The following is a 22,763-nucleotide window of genomic DNA, read 5'->3' as shown; positions in this document are numbered from 1 at the left end:
TTGGACCATAGAGGACTGGAGTAAGATCATCTTTTCTGATGAGTCCAATTTTCAGCTTTGCCCAACATCTGGTCGTCTAATGGTTAGACGGAGACCTGGAGAGGCCTACAAGCCACAGTGTCTCGCACCCTCTGTGAAATTTGGTGGTTGGGCAGACTCGTCTTTGTGAAGGACGCATGAATAAAGCAATGTACAAGGTTTCCTGGAAGAAAACTTGCTTCCTTCTGCTCTGACAATGTTCCCCAACTCTGAGGATTGGTTTTTCAGGCAGGACAGTGCTCCATGCCACACAGCCAGGTAAATCAAGGTGTGGATGAAGGACCACCAGATCAAGACCCTGTCATGGCCAGCCCAATCTCCACACCTGAACCCCATTGAAGATCAAGAGGAAGATGGATGGTCACAAGTCATCAAACATAGCTGAGCTGCTTGAATTTTTGCCACAGGAGTGGCATACAGTCATCCAACAGCAATGTGACAGACTGGCGGAGAGCATGCAGAGACACATGAAAGCTGTGATTGGAAATCAGGGTTATTCCACCAAATATTGATTTCTGAACTCTTCCTTTGTTAAAACATTATTGTGTTGTTTAAAAATGAATATGAACTTGTTTTCTTTGCATTATTTGAAGTCTGAAAACACTGCATCTTTTTTCCCAGCCAACATTTGCATACGGGGCCCATGTGGGTCGTAAATGGACGTGAAAATGGGCCCTATGTGGGATTGTCCACAGGTTCCACACTGGGCCCATGCCAGTTGCACACATGAGTGGGTTTACCCAATAAGGGCCCAGATAAGATGCCAATTTTGGGTCCATACCCACTTGGTACCCAGGTAGCCCTAGCATAACACACTTGCAGTGTTCCACACTTCCTTGCCAGTGTGGCTGCAAACTTTATTTCATTTCTACAAGCTTCACTTTGTTTGTGTTTTGATCATTTGGAAAATGGAGCAAAGAAAAGAAGCTACGAGAAGTGGATGGATGACGAGGTCCAGGCTCTTTTGAACTATTTGCCGAGAAAGAAATTCAGTGGGACTTTGAGTCGGCGACTAGAAACGGCTGGGTCTATTGATTTGAATAAATTTTCCAGAACTTTGAGGTGCGGCGGAAACGTAAACCACACAGATTACCAAGAATTCTTTTACCCACGTAAATAAATTCCTGGAAATAAAGCTTCCTGGAAATGTCGGTGGAAAAGGACCTACGTATTTTTTGATATGGGGGTAAACTGTCCCTTTAAAACATCTGTATGTCAGGTAAAAATAATTTATTCATTTTGGTCTTGGGATGTGTTTAATACTTGTCTTTAATACTTGTAATACTAGTCTTAAAAACAAAGTTATTTTAAAATCAGTTTCATCCCAGTGATTTTTTTTTACCTTGAATAATAAAAGGTGGCACTTGCACGTTATATTTTTAATAAACTGACCATGTGTAGGACAGACAGATGTCTCTGCCCACCTGCCCCTCAGATGAATATGAAACCATCAAAGACTTTGATGTCTGATGTTGTGCCTTGATGTCCCTGTGAGACTTTCCTCTGTCATTTTTTCATCTTATTTCGTCAGAAATTTAGCAAAATGCATTTTTGGAAGAACAGTGATGACACTAAATATTTTACAAGATACGAACAAGAAAACACGAACAATTCAGAGATTGTGTAGAAACTTTTTTTTTTTTTTTTTTTTTTTTTTTTTTTTACAAATTGATACAAATGCACAAGATACAGTTACAAAAACATCAACTGCTGAGTGCTGAGCGTGTCGTCCAGCATTACACTGCACCTCATGTGGCAGAAGAAACACTAATAAATACACACATGCAACAGTAACAAATATCTATCAGGTGGAATGCACAAAAACACCAAAGAGCTGTTTGTGGAAACAGACACTCGTTGACAGAAAATACATTTTTTTCATGTGTATTTTTCAAATAAGAGAGCAAAAAGGACAGAGGGAGAAGAGAGGAGCATTTCTGCTTAAAAAAGGTTTCCTCATTTATGTATTTTTTTTTTAACTTCTGAACTGAGACAAGCTCCGGAGACCTTTACGGAGGAAGTGAATCAGTTCAAGTGAAAAATCTCATCCAAGTCTGCACTCAAAAGGATGGTAATGGTTATTTTACATGTGGCGTGGGAGATGAGCATCGACAGGAGCGCTGTGTGCTGAGAGCTCTCACACGGCCTTGCGGTGGTACTCTGGAGGCGCGACCTCGTAATCGGTGGCACTGAAGAGGGTGGATGAATTCTTCACCAGGTACCTGAAGAACATTTCAGATTGATCATTATTGTGTGGAAGGGTTATTACTGAAAGCTGAAACATTTGTCCCTCAACAGCGGCCATGTCCACAGCTGTTAGCTATCTGTTCACCAACACCGGCTGTGCTTTCCAATCCCCACACTACCATACTATATAGTTTAGTATGTCAAATGCAGTGTGCCAAAAATACCAGGATGTTCTACTACATCCAGTCTGATTTTACAGTATGTAAGCCAACATGCTTTTCTGGCTATTCTGACCCACAATCCTCTGCACAGTGGACGATATGTTGCCTCTACTGAGACGCAAACTGATGACAGCTGATTGACAGCTTTCAGAAGCTGCAATGACAGATGACGGCGCATTCAAGCAACTGATGACCAGCTGAATCATAATAATAGGAATATTAATTGTTCAAGTAAACAAAATAATCATAAATAACACAAACAACAAAAGGACGGAAGATGAAAATGACTGATAGAGAACTGCAGATGTAATTTCACTGTCACAAATATGTTCAAATCTACAATCTGTGCAGTTGTAAATTTAAAGTTTAACTACATACATTGCAAAATAACAACAGCAGAGCTCTCCAGGTTGATCTCCATCTGTGGCGAATTTGATAAGTGGCGTTTGTTTTATTTCCATGGTAACGGATAAAAAAGCAAGAGGGTCAAAGTTCAGGGCGTAATGTCTCGATTGTGTGCATACTGCATGCAATAGGAAGGACTTTTTAAGGGCAGCTGCAGTATCAACTAAAAGTAAAAAGAAACTATGCAATTTGGAGGGCACCCAAGGTTTTTACAACTAACGGCATTTTTTAAACATCAAAAAGATTGTGTTAAGACATCTTAGTAGCAACTGAGGTCTTATTTTCAGATGAATAATTCAGTCCCTTTGTAGACTTTTTAATGTTTCACAGGAACCCTGATGATTTTTAAACTGAGGTAAGAAAGTAAGAAAGTCTTTATTCTGCACAGCAGGCTTAATTTCAACAAAGAAAAATATCCCTCAACTCTACATCCTGGCAAATTAGAGTCCAAAAAAAAAAGGAGTCTTGTACAGTTGGACATTCAGTAAGGTTCATCTGGTTAAAAAAACAGATGAAATGAGAGAGCGTTCTTCACAGGAAACTGAGAATGAGCTTACAGGTCTGGTGTGGAAGTTAATAAGATTCACTGCCTGCATATATAAAATCATGGAAATGAGTGTACTGTGGATGGGAGGAGTGTGACATTATTCTACGGCAAGGTGCAAGGCTAAACCTCGAGTTGTTTGCCTCAGTAAATTTACAAATTCTATTGAACAATGATGTGTTTAACTCATAAAACATCAGACCACTCAATATTCAACACAGCTCACCAATTACCTTTTTTCCCCAATGTATTCAATCAGCAGTGTGTCAACAGACCATTTAACCAGTGTCTTATATTATAGTGTTTTTTTGACAGTGAGTACAGTGACATAAAGATGTCTGACATGATAAGTCAGAGGTTTTCTGGCCTGATATTTAGACTGAATTCACACGGATTTTTAGAAACTTCTGTTATCCCTTCTTTTCTACAACTAATGCGGTCTTTTGGTCAGAGAGTAACATCATGCTGGCAAACACAGAAGTGTAATTAACTAAGAAAAGAATGCCTCAGTAAGGTCCCCATTAATCCATTTTCCAGTCTGGTGCTCTGGCTGAAAAGACTTCACTTGAATGTTTGAAAAAAGTACATGGATCTTGACACTTCGGGTAATTTCTGTGCCTTGAGATCTTTTGCTCAGAATTACTATATTTTATATTTCAATGTGTTTCTAACATTGCACAAGCTGTTCCGTGAAGAGTAATTTCTGAAAATTAAACCTAAATACGCACTATTCCTAAATGTTGTGTTATGTCACCATTCAACCACTTGAGAATCCGATTTACTTCAGCCAGTAAGAATATGTCTGCAGTGCTGTTTCGGACTTAGTTTTGATAAAGATTTGACACAACTAATCAAAACGAATCAAACACCACGCATGACTCATCTCCGAAACCATTTTAAATAATAAAAAGAAGCCAAACGTCAGATCTATCTGCCACAAAAAGCTGCTGAATGTCCATCAGTCTCAGCAAAAATATTTTCCAGAGCAGAAAATCAATTTCATGTTTTGCGGATTTGCAACAAAGCTTGGCTGCACTAATACGAATGTGGATGTAACATGACATTTGAGAATCAGCCAAGCATGACATGGAGGCTCTGGTGGCGTGGTCGGAGTTGAACCTTACTTGAGGAAATCTTGGAGGTAACTGAGCAGCAAAGCCAGGCTCTTCTCGTCCAGTGGAGTGTAGGCCAGCATGGCTCCAATACGAACTGTCAGAGTAGAACAGACAGCGTGTGAGGAACCATGCAGAGGGAGACAGCAGGGTGGAGGATGTTTTTTAACATAGTGAGAATGTAAAAATGACAGAAATAACATGTCATACTCATGTTTGTACCTTATAAACACAGACTTTAAGTCTATTTACAGCACACAACATCCCACTGTCCTTTAAACCCTTACAGCAGATAAGGAAAAACTCCCCAAAAAACCTTAAACATGGGGGAAAAATGGTAGAAACCTCAGGGAGAGCACCTGAGGAGGAATCACTCTTCCAAATGGATAGACGTGCAAAAGATGACCTGTATATCTATTTTTTTTTAAGTGGGATACATGTTTTTTTCTTTAAACACAGCTGTTGACCTGAGATGAAAACAGACCCCAGGGTAGCTGATATGGACAAAATATTCTGTATTTATATGTATCACTGTATCATAGATTTTCTGGAGATTCTATGGCTGTTGTGTATGTCACTTTTAAATTCAAAGCTGCTACTGAGGTTTTCAAATAAAGCCTCTGATGTCTGTCGTTCTATTTTATGACGCCATCACTGTAAAAAAAAAAAAAAAAAAAAAAAAAAAAAAGTAAAATAAATCCTCGATTCGAATAAGGAGATTTACTGGATTAAATGCGTTAATCTTTTTTATAAAACCAACTGTCTTTAATGAGCAAACGTCATTTATGATGTACAAGTATGTGCCTTCCTTTGTGTGCAGCAAGTAGGAGAGCAAGCAGTTTTTTGACAGCGATGAAAATGTTGTTTTTAAAGGGTAAACACCAACAAATATAGACTGAAGCGAAGTATTATTATAGATAAAAACATAGTATGAATTTTGGAAGTAAATACATAAATAAATTTTGACTCTCAGACTTAAAGCTCTGGAGTTTTTGGAAATGTCTGGGTCACACGAGATGGAAACAGTCCTACACAGCCACCACTGGGGCTGCAACTAACGATTATTTCAATTGTAGATTAATCTGATTAGATTTGTTTACTTATCTTCAAACTTCAAACAGTTGCCTGGACTATTATTTTCTCAAATCACTGAACTCAACAGGCTTATATATGAGATAACCCTTAATTATTTTTGCACAAAACTACTGCGCAGCAAAGATGGGAAATACACTCAAATCTTTTATTTGAACCAGAATGAATATTACTTGTATAAAAATTGGGCTTTAAATAATATATCAATTATGTGTTATGTCATGACACTTGTTTCACGGCACTTGAGGATTACAGCACCCGGCATACCGACACAACACCATTCATAACTTGGATAAATTATCATGAAAAACACTTGAGATTCTTTTGATCGGTGGACCCTTATGGACTAAAGGAATATACATACATTACCGGGTGTAGGAGTCATATGTGTGTGTGTCATGTTGGTAAATCTGGATGTCTATGTGACGTGGGTGAGTACACGCCATTGGTGCTTCGGTGGTGGGCGTGTCACTGTGTGGTGCCCTCTGTGATTACGGATGATTATGCTCTCCTGTTGTCAGTGCTGGGTTTTTGTCCACGAAGGAGGGTGAGTCGGGAGGGAAACTTTCTGTTGACCGCTAACGCTTAAACATCACATTATTCATCCTGTTACTTGTATTCTTATGATTCATTGCATTAGCGCATGTATCAAATGCATGGCTTTGTGATATGGCATTAAAGAGAAAAGAACTGAGTAAAGGAGAGAGTGTGAATCAGTTTGTGGGCGCGTCAAAGTTATCTCCCGTGCTTAGCCTCCTGCGGCGTGCCGGTTTTATAGTGATCATCAGTCAGCCGCAATACCGGTTAATCAAGGAATGGAGACATATTGTATTTTATGACAGCCTCAGAGGAAGGGAGACACCACTTGTTTTCCATCATGCTGGTAAATCTGAATGAATTACAGTCTTCTCTGGTGCTCATGGTTTCAGGAAAATGACATGAACAGAGCTAACATTAAACATTTATATCTGTATGCACGATCTAAGCAGCTAACTAACGTTAGCTCAAGTGGGTAGCCAACAATCTGGTTTTATACATCCAAAGAACTTCTTAAAAACATGAACTACCTGGCAACCAGACTGGGTGTCTATTTGAGAAAGTCTAGCCACACTGGGCTAGTAAAAGGGACTGGGTGTTTAACTGGGACTGCACTTTTAATTGAATTTTTACAGTATTTGTGAAATCTATAGAATTTACTGTCTAGTCATGTTTCTAATGTGCATTAGGCTATATTTGGTGAGAAACCTAGATCAGCTTCATTCTCACATAACAGGTAAAAAGAACATTTCAGCTGAGATGACAGTCCTTCATCCTTTAAGCCAACTGTTATGCTTGACTGTTGAGTATTTGTGAAGTCAGAGGTGATCATTAGCATCAGTAACCAAATCAGTCATCTTAAGAACGCAGCTGAGTTTTCCTAGAGTGTGGTGTTCAATTTAACCTCAGTAAAAACCGATGTGACGGCAATTATGAATCATTTCACCATTAACTGTCACAGTAAATGTCACACTGACTAGCTGATCTGATTATCATCATGGGTTATCTTATTTCTACACAGAAAAGAGCACAAATAACTGAGCACATGCATTATTTATGCTCATTACTGTATAGCGCAGAGATACAACTAAGTTGATTTGGTGCATTATCTTAAACTGTGGGTGTGTAACCTGTAAAGGCCCGGACAAACCAAGCCAGCAGTCAGACGTTGGTCAATGTTGGACTGACAATGAGTTCCTGTGGCCCTCGTTGGCGCTAGTTGGATTTTTTTCATCTTGCTGAATCGACATTGGAGACCACAGAGCATGTTGGTCAATTAAATCGCTCTGATTGGCAGTTCAGCTCAGCGCATGAGAAGGACAACAGAGGAAAGGAGAGTAAACAAAGAGCTGAAGTCAAGAGGGAGAAAGACCAAAACAAACCACGAGCCACAAGCTCTTTAGCTGGAACAATTCTCTGTGGTTTGTGTTACTGTTCACTGGCACACAGTAAATATGTTCTGTTCTTTCGTCATTGGATTGTGTCGTTAATGTGCTAACTGGCTAATTAGCGTCAAGACAGTCTTTCAGCTTCCCTTTTTGAATGACGGACACAGACTACCACTGTCTGCTGGTTTGGAGAGTTATTTCCTCTCATGCAAGCACAGAACATACATGCTGGTTTACTGTCGATTTGAGTCTCTGTGGTGTGTTCATGTGCAATTTCTTTGGCAGACACGGCAACATGAAGTGATGCAGCAGGGGACTTTCCACTGAAACTAGTGCCTGTGGCGGTATCTGATGTATATATGTGTTTCACAGTGTGTCCAGGGTCCTTACCAAATAGGCGCAGCAAGTGTGGAGCTCCATACACCTGGGACATCGGCATGTCTGGGTGTTCAGTAAGGATCTCAGCATACTGCGGTCTCTCGAACTTATAAAGCAGCTGAGTGCCCAGCATGACGTTGAAGTATTCCCGAATCCCCGCCACCACTTCGTTTACTGCGTACTCCCTAAGTGAAGGGCACAGAGAGAAGTCACATGTTATTTCTCTGGGGAGAGCAGCAGTGGAGACTTAAGAGATCACAGCTTGAGGAAGCCATAAATAGAAGAGAATTTAAAATTTGCTTTACGAAGGAAATCAGTCAAAGCTCATATATTGTTTGGGTTTATTCAAAGTGAGTCAGTGTAGGGTTTTCATTGTGCTGTGATGCAGATTAAACTGCTTAAAGTCGGCCAGCCTGGTGTGTTTACCTGCTTGGAGGAATTTGGAAATGTGAAACTTGAGACTAAAAAACTATGACAGACAATTAGACCCATTAGAAAGACAATAAGAAATCAGGGATGCCATCAAAAATATATGAATTTCATTACTTTTTCTATTTGAACTCAATAAAAATGAGTTTTGCTAACTTATAATAAAGTAAATTGTTTCTCTGATTTGTAAGAGAGCACATGAACGCACCAGTCTAGCTAACATTTTCATATCTGTCTGTGTTCTCCACTGCATTACCGTACAACACCACGACTTTGATTAAACTAAGCAAGTATCTAATCTTAGCAGGTGTATTTTAATATCCTACTGAAATTAATTAAAAAAAGGTAGCTTGGTGAAAAAACAACAACAAAAAAAAAAACACCCATCAATTTAAAATGTGGTAATTTAGGAGAATGGCCAGCAGCATTAATGATTTGCAAACTGACTAAAATATGGAGATATATTCTGTTAATTAATTACACTTAGACAGTATCTGGTACTTTTCAACCTATTTTCCTATAATTTTGTTTCCAAATGACTAATAGGAACTGTCATTTTTGAAATAAGGCCAGAATTGAGCAAGAATGCTGCAGCTATCAGCCGGGAAACAGGATGCAATTTAACCACGGTGCACGGTGATATTTTCTGTCATCTTTTTTCCATGATGAAAACTAGACGATGACGACCTAAAAACAGATCTTGAAAATAATCTATGTTTCACTTTTGTTGATGAGACAAGGCGCGACGAAAATGTTAGCAGTGGACTATCTGACATTGAAAGCCGAGGACAACCTCGCTTCTAATTTTCTTCAAATGCCGCACGAGGGACGTGCTGGTAAACTCAAGTAAATAGTCTTCACAGACTTCTAGACTTCACAGCTGAACCCCGCATGACTCCACTCAATCCCGACTGTCTCAGGAGGTTTATGGTTAGATTGCTGTTTGACAGGCAGGTAGGAGGCTCAGTAGCTGTGCTGTTAGTAAACAGTCTGAACTCAGCTGAGTTTTCTCTGACAGAGATGAAAGCTTAGTTTTAATCAATAACTCTGTGAGACCAATCTGTTGTAAGTTATTTTTCTGCTTCTTAACAGTGTGATTGATAAGTCAGAGTTTACAATGAACCCTGGTACAAATCCTAGTTGTCTGATATTAGTTGGTTTGTTGTGTCAAAGTTTTTGAGAGCATAGATAGAGACACGTTGAGCTTTTCAAATGATGTAAAAAAAAAAATGTCTAAATGAAATTATTATACAACCTGTCACCTTGATTCCAATTTCTGATACATGAATAAATCAAACTAGATTAGATTAAAACATCTACAAAACCTAATGACTTAAAGCTGACTACAATGTCCTGAATTTAAGACTAAAAAACTACAAAGACTAACTCTAAAACAGATGTCAAAAATAATACGTGCACAAATAATTTACACTGCTACATCAACTAAAAGTGTTTGTTTCTGCCACTGACTGGCTCAGATTCTTATTTTAGGTGTCTGACAACATTATGGAGAGGACCCGACAGACTTTTTGTTGTAGAGTAGAATCTGTGCTGTTTAATGAGAAACAGCCCCAAAATCGTTACATCCAAACCAACCAGACCCCACTTTAGTGAATAATCATTTTAGCATGTATAGAGCCAGCATGTCTTCACATCTAACTGGTTGAATTAAGGGTTAATTTCAGCTGTACCAGAGTTGGTGATGGTTGGAACAGTGAAAAGAAGAAACAAAGACTTTATTTGTGAGTTTCATTTTCTCTCGGTCAAATTTGAATAAAGTGTGTTTTCTGATGTTAAAATACCTGTTTATTTAAATGGAGCTTGGTGGGTTTTGTGATGGTGATTTCAAGGCTTTTAATATTTAACAAATATGTTTCTGTAGGGATCCTTTCCATTATGTTTTCAGACACTTAAAATAATAATGTGAACATGTCAGCAGCAAAATCACTCACTTCCAGTGGACATGGCGGTGCAAATGTGCCCTGAGTGTTTATATTGCAGCCTGTTTTGCTACGGTTAGCTGCATTGTTCTCACTCAATACTGGACCAATTTCAAAAATTGTTGCTCCCATTACCCACCAAGTCAAGAAAACAAGTTGAGTCGGGGAAGTCGAGTCCAGGTTGAAAAACACTGAAATTACACTTTAATCACGGCTGAGGTAAAAGTAGATATTGTGAATAAATGGCACCATGCTGGGTAAAGGACACAAGATAATGCAGGAAACAACCTGTCATTTATTCCATAGAAGGGAAGACAGTGATGGGGAAGAATGCAAAAACCATTGTATGAGGCTGAACAGATTATAACAGGGTACAGACATGTCTCTACAGTCACATAATTTGCGTTGATTCTTACTTATTGTCCGAGTTTCCTTTTGATTTCTTGTAGTTTGCATAGTCCTCCAAGACAGTCTCAACATTCTTCTTAGCAGGCAGATGAAATAACTGTAGGCAACAGAAAACATGCATTTAGTCTGCTAGCGAGTTACAAAATATCACCGTATTCCTCACTTTGAAGGCGACGACAGGTATAATTGTGTCCAACAATTTCCTGTCAGCGCTACATTGCACAGCTTGTGCATCCCGTGACTTTCATCTGCAACTTTGATCTTCAGTTTGCTGCCCTCCACCTTTTGCAGGAGACTTTCGTGACAAATTCTGATCAGTGATGTCAAATTTTGGTGTTTAATCAACATCTTAACCTATCACAGTGTTATGATGTGGTATCATTTTGAAGTGGACTGTACTGTGAGATCTGATCTGACTCCAAAAAAACACGAGAGAAGGAATCTAAATTCTGAGAAAAGAGTTGAGGACTGATTTTGGTTTTGACACAGTGATTCACTCCTGGTTCATTCCCAGTAGGGCTGGGCGATATAACAACTATGTACGATGTATCGATACATTTTCAAGCACGATATACATTTAGACAACACAATTTATATCGATAGAGGGTCAAGTTGCATTACATAACACATACCAGTGTGCAGCTCTCCTCTCCCACACTCTCCGCACAGCTCTGCCTCACTCACTCACTCACAGTTTCTCCATCAACACTAAGAGAGACACAGAGCTGCTCCTCTGTGTGTAAATTAGTCTACAGTACTACATCGGTCTAGATTTCCGTTTCCACACCGAGCTGCGTCAGAGATGGACCTTTTCCGGAGTGGGTCGAAAAGCAGTGACATCTAGCCAAACGCAGCCAACACCCGGCAACCTTTGTTCTCCCCCTAAAACAAGCGTCAAGTGTGTTGCAACACTCTCCTCACTTCAGAGACCAGAGAGAAAGGTGTTTTTAAAAGTCTCTGTGTGTTCAGCTCTCAGTTAGTCTGTAGCTTCTGACTGAATCTCTGTGGTTTGGAGTTTTGTTTCTCTCCTGCATCCTGTTTTTACTTTAGATATCTGCTATTATTTTACTGTTAAATGTTCGCTTCCAGCCATGTTAGAAGTTGTGTGAAGTTGCTGCTCGAAAAACTCAACATTTCCTTATTTTGCTGCTTCACAATAAAAGTTTTTACAAAGCAAAAATAACAGGGGACTTTTATTATGAAGAATCTATCGGAAATGAAATATGTTTATCACTCAATTAGCTGAACTTTGTTAGCGGCTTTTCTTCAATTAAGACAAGTCTAATAATACAGCAGAGAGGAAGAGTACAGTCAGAATCAGCCACAGTGAGATGTTGATGAAGAGCTGCAGACAACAGGCTCTTACTGCACCTCTGCAAACAGCTCACCTCCAACAGGCAAACTTCTTATACCTGCCCTGCTGTGGAAAAACACATGCAGCAAAAATAACAGGGGACCCCAGCTGTGGGTCAGCTTGAAATTGATGTAATGTAGGTCACTTAGGAGAAAATATCGGGATATATATCGTGTGTCTCCATTCAGCCTTAAAATACAGAGATAAATTTGTTGTCTATATCGCCCAGCCCTAATTCCAAATCCAAGTTTCCAGGTGTAAAAATGGTTGTTAATAACGTGTTTCCATCATTAAATTAATTTAGTTGTATTTAAAAAGCAGCATGTCCATGTGAATTTGTTATACAGACATTTTCTTTACTGTGAAGCCAACTTTTTAACCTCCACAGGTCATCATAGCTAAAATAAATCCACAGCCACTTGTTACACTTTGTGTGTGTGTGTATTTTTCCACCTGTTTCTGTCGGGTGATGAGGTCCCAGTCATCCACTAGCCAGGGTTTCAGCTCTTCAGGGATCTTCACCTTCACCTCCACACGGTTGGTGAACATCTCCTCCTGGACACACATTGGTGATTATTTCTATGGGTGTCTGGGAGCAGAGATGGTTCTCTTTCTCCTCTACAGTGTTCAAGGTTCTGTAGTACACACTTCATACTTCTGTGTCTCACAAAGACACAAACAAGAACATATCAAACTGCAAAGTGAAAAATATAGGAATAAATGAAAAAATAATTTGTCTATCTGCCCTGTGATTCCTATCTGCAACATAATTCACTGGGTTCCTCCCTGACCCATGCTTCACCCGTCCACTAATTTTCATGAAAATCGGGTAGTAGTTTTTCCACAATCCTGTTCACAAACAAACAAGCCGAACTGAAAACAAAAGTCCTTGGTGGAGGTAAAAATAAAACCCCAGTATGCCAACATCTCCTGCTGTTGGACACCCGCTGTCAGGTCTTATAGGAGAGAATAATGATGTTCTGTGGCTGCAATCAGCCTCCACCCTCAAATGTTCAGGCCTTTAATGACATAAGTACTGTGACATAACTAATCCTTTGTTGGCACCCTGGTGTGTTTGCACATCATAATTACCTCTGCTGTCTGCATGCAACATTTCCTGCTATTTCTTGCTTTCTGAAAATAACTCAAGTCTTTCTCTGACCTGTGGGTGCACCAGAGAGAACGCTGTGCTCATAGAATCACTTGATGTGGACCACAGAGGACAGCGGTCACTTCCGTGCACAAAAAATTGACCTCTTAAACAACTTTGTGAGCCTGATAAAATGAAAATAAATGGTGTGATTTCATATATTTACAATCAAATTCAAACCTTTTCTTCAACCTCTCCGAGTTCTGTGAAGACCTCATCTGTCTGCGCCAGGCATGGGTTGATTCTAGGGGTGCAGCTATCGATTCTTTTAGCAATCAAGTATTCTATCGATTATTCTGGGAGTAATTGAGTAATCTGATAAGAAATACCTTGTGTTTTCATTAAATTACTTTACCTTTATTTAAAGCCAAGAGTAATATGTACAAGAGAAGATAAGAAAAGTCACGCAGATGACTGATTTCATACGCACTCACACTACGCTGCTATTTCTCAAGCTGTCAAAATAAACGGTGTTGGGTAGCAGCTCACTACAAGCAGCGACATTACGAATTTAACAACATTCTCAGTAGCGTGGTGGTGATGTCACTACTTTCTGAGTCAAATGGCTTTTCAGTGGTGAAGTTAATTAACAGACTGAATAGTGCAGTACTGTCCATAAAAGCTACAAAATCTTTTTCCCAGGAAAAGCTCTGACATGCACCTGACTGCAGAGGTCTGGATAAAAGTAAGGATAGTAAAACTGAGGAAAAGTAATGTGACTGATGCCAGCGCCACACCCAGGCATGTAGACAATAGGGTTGTCATCCGCCCCGGATAATATGGGATCGTCCCACATTAAAAACTAAATGTAATGTCCCTTACTAGTCTCGCTCACCAGACCTTTCTCAAGAAAGAAAGGTCTGGCTGGGCTGACTCTCACTTTGAGATTGGAGAAAAAAATGTCCCGGCTGCTTGTATTTCTTTCAACCAATCACAGTTGTTCTGGGCGGTGCCACAGCAATGGTGCGCTTGCAAAAATACTGCCAGGGGTAAACAGGTTTTGGTGTAACACGGCCACAAAAATATCGCCTACAGGACGCGAACCATGGCAGAAAAATGGCTACATCCCCGCAAGATCAAACACCACAAAAGTTAGTAAAGGATGTGTTGAAAACGGTTGAAAACTACTACACAACCAGAGGTGGTAGGGCGGGACTTCAGCGGGTAGCTCGTTCCGCCCAATGAGAGGCTGATCTCTGCAGCGAACTTCCGCCCACTCAGACTAGTCCCTTACTGATTCAATACAGGACGCAATTTTGTCATATATTACCCAGACATAAACTGATGCAGAAACACCCTTCAGTCAGTTTGCATATCGATATCTGTGCCCATTCCACCATTCGTTAGACCTGTCGATTAAAAACACAGCAGGGAAGAAGTGCAGTTTTACCGTCTCACACCAGCCTGGTTCTCCAACAGAACAGCTGTCACCACGGGTGACCATAACGCACGGCTATGGCTGTTAATAGCGCCTGTGCCACTAATTCATCACACGTACTGTAGGTCTACCCCGCAAACTATCCTCACAGTGATATTTCATTCTTCATTATAAAATGTCAGACAGATTTTTGATGATTAATTCATATCTCTACAGGTTACAGGTTGTCCAACAGAAATAAATATCCATGTTAAACAGTGAGCTGGGTAGTTCTTCTGGATTTAACGAAGGCCTTGAGGCTTTTTAGTAATCAAATTATTCGAGTTACTTGAGGAATCGTTTGAGCTGTAGTTTACTCAATGTAAAATTGAGTAAACTACAGCTGTTTAGCATCTCTCAGTTGCATTTAAGGGACAGTTCACTGACAAATCAAAAACACATATGTTTTCTCTTACCTATAGTGCTATTTATAAATCTAGACTGTTTTGATGTGAGTTGCTGAGTGTTGGAGGTGTAGGCAGTAGAGATGCCTGCCTTCTCTTGAATGTATTGGAACTAGTTGGCACTAAGCTTGTGGTGCTCAAAGCTCCAAAAAAAATACACCTGAAAGCCTCGACAGCAGTGGGCAAATAAAGCCAAAACTACCTCCACAGCTGGAAACCACTAGTAAAGTAGCAGAAAATAGACTCTTTGAATATCTGATCTCAAGGTGGTATGTTAAAGGGACAGTTCAGATAGAACACACCCGGTTTCTCAAGATAATCCACAGATCTTGTTGCAAGCAGTTACATGTAGGAACTATTTTCTTTCTATTGAACTACATCCACCAACAACATCACCGAGCAAAAGGAGAAGTGCATCTACTCATGCGTTAGAGGTCCATGCTTGTGACACCCCGAGATGTAAACATTTAAGGCTTCCTCCTCGGCTGAGCTGTAACGTTAGTCATTAGTGGTGCTAGGCGAGCTGGCAGTAGATGCACACTTCCTCCTGTGCTGTGATACGGTTGATGGGTGTAGTTCTTTAGAAATAAATAGACCCTCCATGAAACTGCTCACAACAAGGTCTGTGGATTATCTTGAGTAACCAGGTCATGATTTCTGGAAGAGACATTGCTGTTGAGCGCCATTTATTTCTGTTATACTGGAGAGAAGGCAGACATCTCTACGGCTGAAATTTACAACACTCAGCAACTCACACCAAAACCATCTAGATCAATAAGGCTGACATCCCAATATTTTACCACTCTGTGTTTTTGGAGTCAAATAATCAGTCATGGTTTCAATTTATGATTAAAAATATGCCCTGAGATAAAAAACAGTTAATCCTTTTCTCTGCTTTACACACAAACAAAATGCCATGCTATGATCTCATCAAGCTGTAAAATCAGGTGGGTATGTTTGCATGTGTGTCCACAGGGTTCCAAATAACTGATGATACATACACTCTCCACAGTGGGATCAACCCGAGCCCTCTTCTTCCGTGGTCCCTGCGGCGTTTCTCCGCTGCTGGTGCCTTCACCCGGCCCCGGGGCTAAACGAGACACCCATCACAGCTTATATATTATGAAGAAATGAGGGTTTCATGAAAAAAAAGTCTGAAAAAGTTATCAAGGTCAAAGCCTCTTCTTGTACTGAACAGATCCATAACAAGTTCACAAAATAAGACGGTGCTTTTAGGCATATTGGATCAGCAGGTAAACAACAAGTTGTTATGTAGTTTGTAGGACATGTAAATAAAGCAGCACTTCAGTCCATTTTTATCTACAGCTACAGGAACTCTTAATGTCTTTTCTCCATGGTGATTTTCAAGAATATGTGAAAACACTCACAATGCTGACTGTAAAGCAGAAACAATAATATGCAGTATTATAATATCTTAGATACATGAACATTTTGTCGTAATATTCAAATGTTACGGTCTCATTCTGATGACCCAAAAACTATCCTTTAAGACAAATACCTGATGTTAGATTTTAGTTTTAATTTTTAAAAATATTTTCTTGAGTTAAAGCTGCCACTAACATGTTGTGTGGAAACATTTACTTACTCTTCTGCTTTGCCTTTTTCACTTTCCTAAGATGCAAAACAAAAAGAAAAAAAGAAACATCTTAAGTGACAATATCACATTACACATGTACCCTGTGCGGTCCAAACTGCATCGTGACTATATTCAGTTTCTACATGCAACTTTATTCCATTCAACATTATGTCTACTTATATGACGTCTTTAAAATATACTGAATTAACAGAGTTGGTAAAATGAGGCGGATACTTACAGATCAACATTTTTCTGCTGCACAGCAGCAATCTTCTTGCTTGGTGCTAAACCCCTCATCTTTCCCTCAACATAATGGTCCCTGGGAAGGAAAAAAATGATTAAAGTTCATTAAAATAAATCCAGTTAAAATTAAATTATAAATTCAATTAAGTGCAAACAGTGTTGGGGAATAACTACATGTAAGTAGTCGAATGTTAATGAAGTACAAAATAAATGGAATTGTAATGAGTTACAGTTACTGAAAAAAATATGTAATTAAATTCCAGTTACTAATCAAAATGTTGGTGATTACAAAGGGGTTACATCCAAATATACCATTTTCGGTAAAAAGGTTATATGTAGAGTCAAGCAGCAAGTCAACATGAAGTGCCAACATCTGCAGTTCTTTATATGGCCACTTGAGGCTGGCTCCAGAAGCGAGTCAATCCTCATCGACCCCCATGTTAAAATGTCCAATTTTACAAAAGAAATAAAGATAAATAGTAATAATAAACTTTATTTATATAGCACCTTTCATACAAGAAATGCAGTACAAAAAGCTTTACAATAAGGCCAGTATAAGCACTGAGTGCTTCACGTGAAAACAGACAGAATGAACATGAAACAGAACTGATTCATTAAGTCACAGAGTTGTAAAACTATAAATAATAAAATCAAGTAAAATTTTAAGCAGCGTGAAGCGTAAATAGAAAGTAAAAGCACAAAAAGAAAGAGTTTTAGACCTGTATCTGGAAAGTCAGAGCTTGTTAAAGGCATAATTTAACAGATATGTTTTTAGCTTTCTTTTAAAAAATATTTAGTGAGCTAGCTTCCCTGATATCTATAGGTAGTGTGTTCCATAGCTTTGGGGCGTCACTGACAAAGGCCGCATCCCTGATCTTCTTCCAGCTGTTGCTGGGAACCTCCAATAAACCAGCAGCAGATGATCGCAGTGGTCATGGAGGCAAATAGTTAACAAGGGAGTTAGCAATGTAGCTCTGTCCCAGCCCATGTAGGGCTCTGTATAAATAAACATGTTCACAACCTGGTATAAAAATGGTTTTGGTCTCTATAGCTAATTTCAACATTCAAGACAACTGTACGGGGGTGAATTTCTATCTAACTCACCCATTTACATTTTAAGGCTTAACGTTACACACAGTGAAGGGCAGGGCTGCTTTAAGCTCCAGCCTCTCACCCAAATACGGTCACTTCTGGCTCCAAAAAACCAAGACAGTGATGACCAAAAGACCAAACTCAAGGCTTTGCACAAGAGTCCACAAACCAATGGGTGATGTCATTACTTTTACAATCTACGTGTAGGATAAAACATATTCTGTTGTTTTGCTTTTTTTTTTTCGATGTGCAGGGATGCTTTTTTCTAGCATCGCCTATTTCTGGACATTTTACAGCTCAATTGCCCAGATTAAATCATTTGTTGGAAAGGTAATCAAATGTAATAAGTTACATTACTTCAATGAAGTAATTAAAATGATTACATTACTTATATTTTTAACAGGGTAACTAGCAATTTGTAACCTATTACATTTCAAAAGTAATCTTCCCAACACTGACTGCAAACTGTCTTGCTCTCTTTTGTAAATGTTGAAGCAATTTGGGAGAAAAATGACAAAATATTCAACATCAGGGAGGTGTTTTTTGGTTGTTTTTACTTACTGATTGGCCTTTTGAAGCTCTTTTTGTTTCGCAAGGTTGCTGTCCACATATTTGAGAACTCTGCTTTCAGGAACCCATTCATCCCAGCTGCAACAGAAAAAACATCTCAAACCATCACAATGGAAAAAATAAGAAAAGTTCTCACTGGTTTAACTCACAGCAGGGGATCAGAGAGAGATACAGACACCAAACAATGAAACAGTAATAAACCAAGCTGCTCACTTTTTGTTCCATCCGCTGTAATGAATGAAGTATTTAATCTGTTTATCCTTTATGTTGATCTTTACACACTGTGAAAACAAGAAAACACACACAGCTCTAAGTCAATACGTTGGCTGACATTTGTCTTGCACTTAATAATCAATTCATAACAACAATTATAGTATGGACAGACAAACCTTTGCCTCATAGAGCAGTGGCCCATGAAAGCACAGGACTCTTTCACCTGCGAAGAGAGGAAACAAATGAAAGGACTACAAGAGATAAGAACAAAATAATTACAAAACATTCAAGTGTAATAACTCCTTAAACTACTGTGAAGGTTCTCAGATAGAGTTTGAACTAATATAACTTAGACTGGCATGGTTTCAGAGGCTCTTTTGTGTGTCAGTGACTGAAAGGGTTTAGCTCGTGCATAGCATAAATAACAAGCTAGCTAGCTGTTAGCATTGCGTTAACGTCTGTTTCACACATTTAACTTTATTTTAAGGTGAATAGCTTTAATGTGAATCAAATTTGGGCGTGTTTGAAATTAATTCCCCACAAATATGGACACAAATAAAGGCTCTGGAGCTCTGTTCTCCTTCCCTGGAGACCACTATTGTCGAGCTACAGCAGCAGCATCAACAACAACAAACCCGCCCCCTTCCAGCCGTTGTAACATCCGCGTTATTTCTCAGCACCCACCTTCTTGAAATTTAGGTTTAGGGTCCTGTTTTGGCGCCATTCACAGACTCAGCTGATCGGATCTCTGAATGATCAAATTCGTGCATTGCCAGAGTCCATTTCTTCCAGGCACAAACACCTCCGACATTGGTGCCAAAGAGCGAAGGAGAAGCTGAGAATGGCCCGCCTGCTGCTGGGTCACATGACCACACCGTGGGGCGTTCATGGTGCTCCTCCTGAAACTCGGAAAAATGACGATCAAACCAAAGATCTCGCAGGCTGGTAGTATTTCCAGCACAATCTGTATTTTCCAAAATGCCTATAAATAGATAAAAGAATAAATAAAAAAAAATAAAAAAGTCTATTTTTTATTCTAACTTCAAACCTTAATATTAACGTTATTTTTTACTTTAAATTTACTCAATTACATGTAATATTTAAAAAATAATTTCACTTACTTTACCATTTAATAGTAGGCTACTTATTGTTTTATAACTTTCTACACCGTTGTATATGATTATACCTCTGCTCATGCATATACTGCATTCCCATTTACTTTCACTTCATTGACTGACAATTACAGTGTAAATTACTTTATCTAATGTTTTATTTATGTCACATTTTATACTTTATTTTAACTTAAACTATGTTTCAATTCTCATTTTGTTTTACTTGTGTGCTCCTCTTTTTCGTTTTACTTATTTGATGTTGCATTGGTAGAGGGAGCCTGAGACTTAAAGGTCTGGTGCACAGGCATCAAACATACGCCCCGGGGGCCAGGGCTGGTTCTTCAAAGAGTCCAGTTCGGCTCACTGGATGACTTTGCACACCTAATACTGATGCACTTCTGAAGGCAAAGAGGTGCCAGGTTTCAGGAGCAGTGAGTATCCTACTTCATGTCAAATGCTGCTTTCCCACCCTGACCAAAATACAGCTCTTTGGAAGGTATTGAACATTGTGTAAGATATTGTCAATAAGCAGCTTAAGAGCAAAACTATCTGTATCTGATTTGTAAATGTTTTTTTTGTTTGTTTGTTTTTTAAATATATACAGTATACAAGGATGCAGTGTTGTTTGACCTGTCACTCTGTGACTGTTTAGGGGTTCATCAGAGCAACACCTTGTGGGGAAGAAACTGTCTTTGAGACGGGTGGTTTTGGCGACAATGCTCTGTAGCACCTACCGGAGGGGAGGAGTATAAACAAATTGTGTCCCAGTGTGTGAGGGGTCTACAGTGATGTTTCCTGTCCGTTTCCTGACCCTTGACCTGTGGTGAGGCGGGGTAGTGTCGGGGGGCTTCTCCTGAAGTCCACTGTCATCTCCACAGTCTTGAGCGGGTTCAGCTCCAGGTGGTTCTGACCGCGCTATAGGACCAGCTGCTCCACCTCCTGTCTGTATACAGACTCATCACAGTTGCGGATTAGACAGTTGACCGTGGTGTCGTCCGCAAATTTCAGGAGTTGCACAGAAGGGTTACCTGAGGTGCAGTCGCTGGTGTAAGGAGAAGAGCAGTGGGGAGAGGACACACCCCTGGGGGGCGCCAGTGTTGATGGACTGGGAGCTGAATGTGATGCTCCCCAGCCTCACACACTGGCTCCTGTCAGTCAAGAAGCTGGTAATCCACTGACAGGTAGAGGCAGTCACCGTGAGCTAAATGAGCTTCTTGTGGAGTATTTCAGGGATGATGGTGTTGAAAGCCGAGCTGAAGTCCACAAACAGGATCCTTGCGTAAGTCCCTGGGGAGTCGAGGTGGTGCAGGATGTAGTGCAGTCCCATGTTGACTGCATCATCCACCGACCTGTTTGCCCTATTTTAGCCAGAGTCGATGACATGCTGTTAAACATGCAGACAGTGGGGGCGTCTGTGGCTTAGTGGTAGAGCAGGTGCCCCATGTACAAGGCCGTTTCCGCAGCACCCGGGTCCGAAATCATCCTGTGGCCCTTTGCAGCATGTGAGGAAAAGTAGAAGCAGAAAGTAACAGCCTGTTTCATCATGAATCTTCTTACTAATAGCTGCTAATTAGTGACACTTCTGATATGAGAAACCAGCCCACGCATGAATCACGACCCTTGATTTGTCTCAGCAAAGAAAAATAGGGTTCCAATATGAGGTCATCTGTGACTGTGAGAACACGGACTTCCAAATGTTTCCAAAAAATCCGCTTCTAGCTTGTTGTTGGGCAACGAACTGAAGTGAAGAGGACATTTTTGTGGAGTCACTGCATCAGTGTGTTTGAGCTTTTTCTGGCCTGTGACCATATTTCTTAGGTCATAAATTTCTCACAGACTCTGAATTTAGTGAGTTGTCACACTGTCATGTGAATTTGATGTTTGAAATACTTCTGTGTTGCATTTTTAATAGCACTGACAGACGACCAATTTTGGAAAACTTAGAGTGGTACAGTGGAGACCATGTGAAGTCTGAAACTGGTTGAGAGTCTCTGCACCATTAAATCCAATTTAAGATCCGAACACTAATATGATGTTCACCTTCTCACATGATTTACCATTGCAAGGCCAAGATGTGTGGTGAGAATGAGGATAACAGCATCAGCTAGGAGATACAGGTTCAATCTCCTGTTATGGACAACAGTTAAGCCCACGGAGTCCCATCAACTGCAGCAGACAGACTACAGCGTCATAGTTAATCCCCCTTCCAAGACGAATAAACATCTTTTCAACCCTTCAAATACTGGCTGCTTTTTAGTTAAAATGGAAAATAATACACTTTCTGAAATGATCCCGTAGAGATTAATCATGAGGGACTGCATGAGAAAAGGCAAAGACTCATTATGAAATGTCAGAAAGACTCAAGGGAGGCAGACCAAATACCTCCGAGGGGTTTCTGTCAAACAAAGTTTGTGAGAAACCCATGACCCTTTAATTAATGACTCCTAAAAACCTGCAAAAATGTTTTACTGCATCTCCATTAATGACTCCTTTTCAGCCCCTTTCAAGCCTTTCTGACTGCACAGTAAAAAAAAAATACAGAGATATTGTGTTAGACTGAAGCTTCCATCCATCCATCTTCTAACCGCTTCATCCTCTTCAGGGTCGTGGGGAGGCTGGAGCCTATCCCAGCTGACATTGGGTGAGAGGCAGAGTACACCCTGGACAGGTCGCCAGACTATCACAGGGCTGACACATAGACACAGACAACCATTCACACTCACATTCACACCTATGGACAATTTAGAGTCACCAATTAACCTGCATGTCTTTGGACTGTGGGAGGAAGCTGGAGTACCTGGAGAGGACAGGTGACACTGACACAGGGAGAACATGCAAACTCCGCACAGAGGGGGTCCCACACCCGGGATCGAACCGGGAACCCTCTTGCTGTGAGGCGACGGTGCTAACCACCACATCACCATGCCACCC

General features: G+C 40.1%; 1 protein-coding gene across 1 annotated transcript; it reads right to left on the bottom strand.

The window, feature by feature from the left end:
* Positions 1 to 1,693: 1,693 nt before the first annotated feature.
* On the bottom strand, positions 1,694 to 19,580 carry LOC125906150 (mortality factor 4-like protein 1). Its single transcript, XM_049604599.1, has 12 exons — positions 19,405 to 19,580; positions 18,897 to 18,943; positions 18,721 to 18,788; positions 18,499 to 18,585; positions 16,841 to 16,921; positions 16,612 to 16,637; positions 16,007 to 16,095; positions 12,488 to 12,589; positions 10,689 to 10,777; positions 7,916 to 8,088; positions 4,521 to 4,605; positions 1,694 to 2,261 (listed from the first exon to the last, which is right to left on the bottom strand). Exons 1-12 carry the CDS (start codon positions 19,442 to 19,444, stop codon positions 2,177 to 2,179), a joined length of 972 nt encoding a protein of 323 aa, XP_049460556.1. The 5' UTR covers positions 19,445 to 19,580; the 3' UTR covers positions 1,694 to 2,176.
* Between the last annotated feature and the right edge of the window lie 3,183 nt (positions 19,581 to 22,763).

This window comes from Epinephelus fuscoguttatus, linkage group LG2 (assembly GCF_011397635.1).
Source record: "Epinephelus fuscoguttatus linkage group LG2, E.fuscoguttatus.final_Chr_v1".
NCBI classification, from domain to species: Eukaryota; Metazoa; Chordata; class Actinopteri; order Perciformes; family Serranidae; genus Epinephelus; species Epinephelus fuscoguttatus.
The sequence above is the reverse complement of the archived record's forward strand: the minus strand, read 5'-3'. Positions and strand labels throughout refer to the sequence as shown.

Bases quoted from the DNA above. Each gene is read 5' to 3' on its own strand.
- LOC125906150 (XM_049604599.1), bottom strand. From the start codon at position 19,444: ATGGCGCCAAAACAGGACCCTAAACCTAAATTTCAAGAAG. The intron at 18,789-18,896 runs GTTTGTCTGTCC...TTGTTTTCACAG, and splicing joins CACTGCTCTATGAGGCAAAG to TGTGTAAAGATCAACATAAA. The intron at 12,590-16,006 runs GTATGTATCATC...ATGTGTGTCCAG, and splicing joins TTGATCCCACTGTGGAGAGT to GAGGAGATGTTCACCAACCG.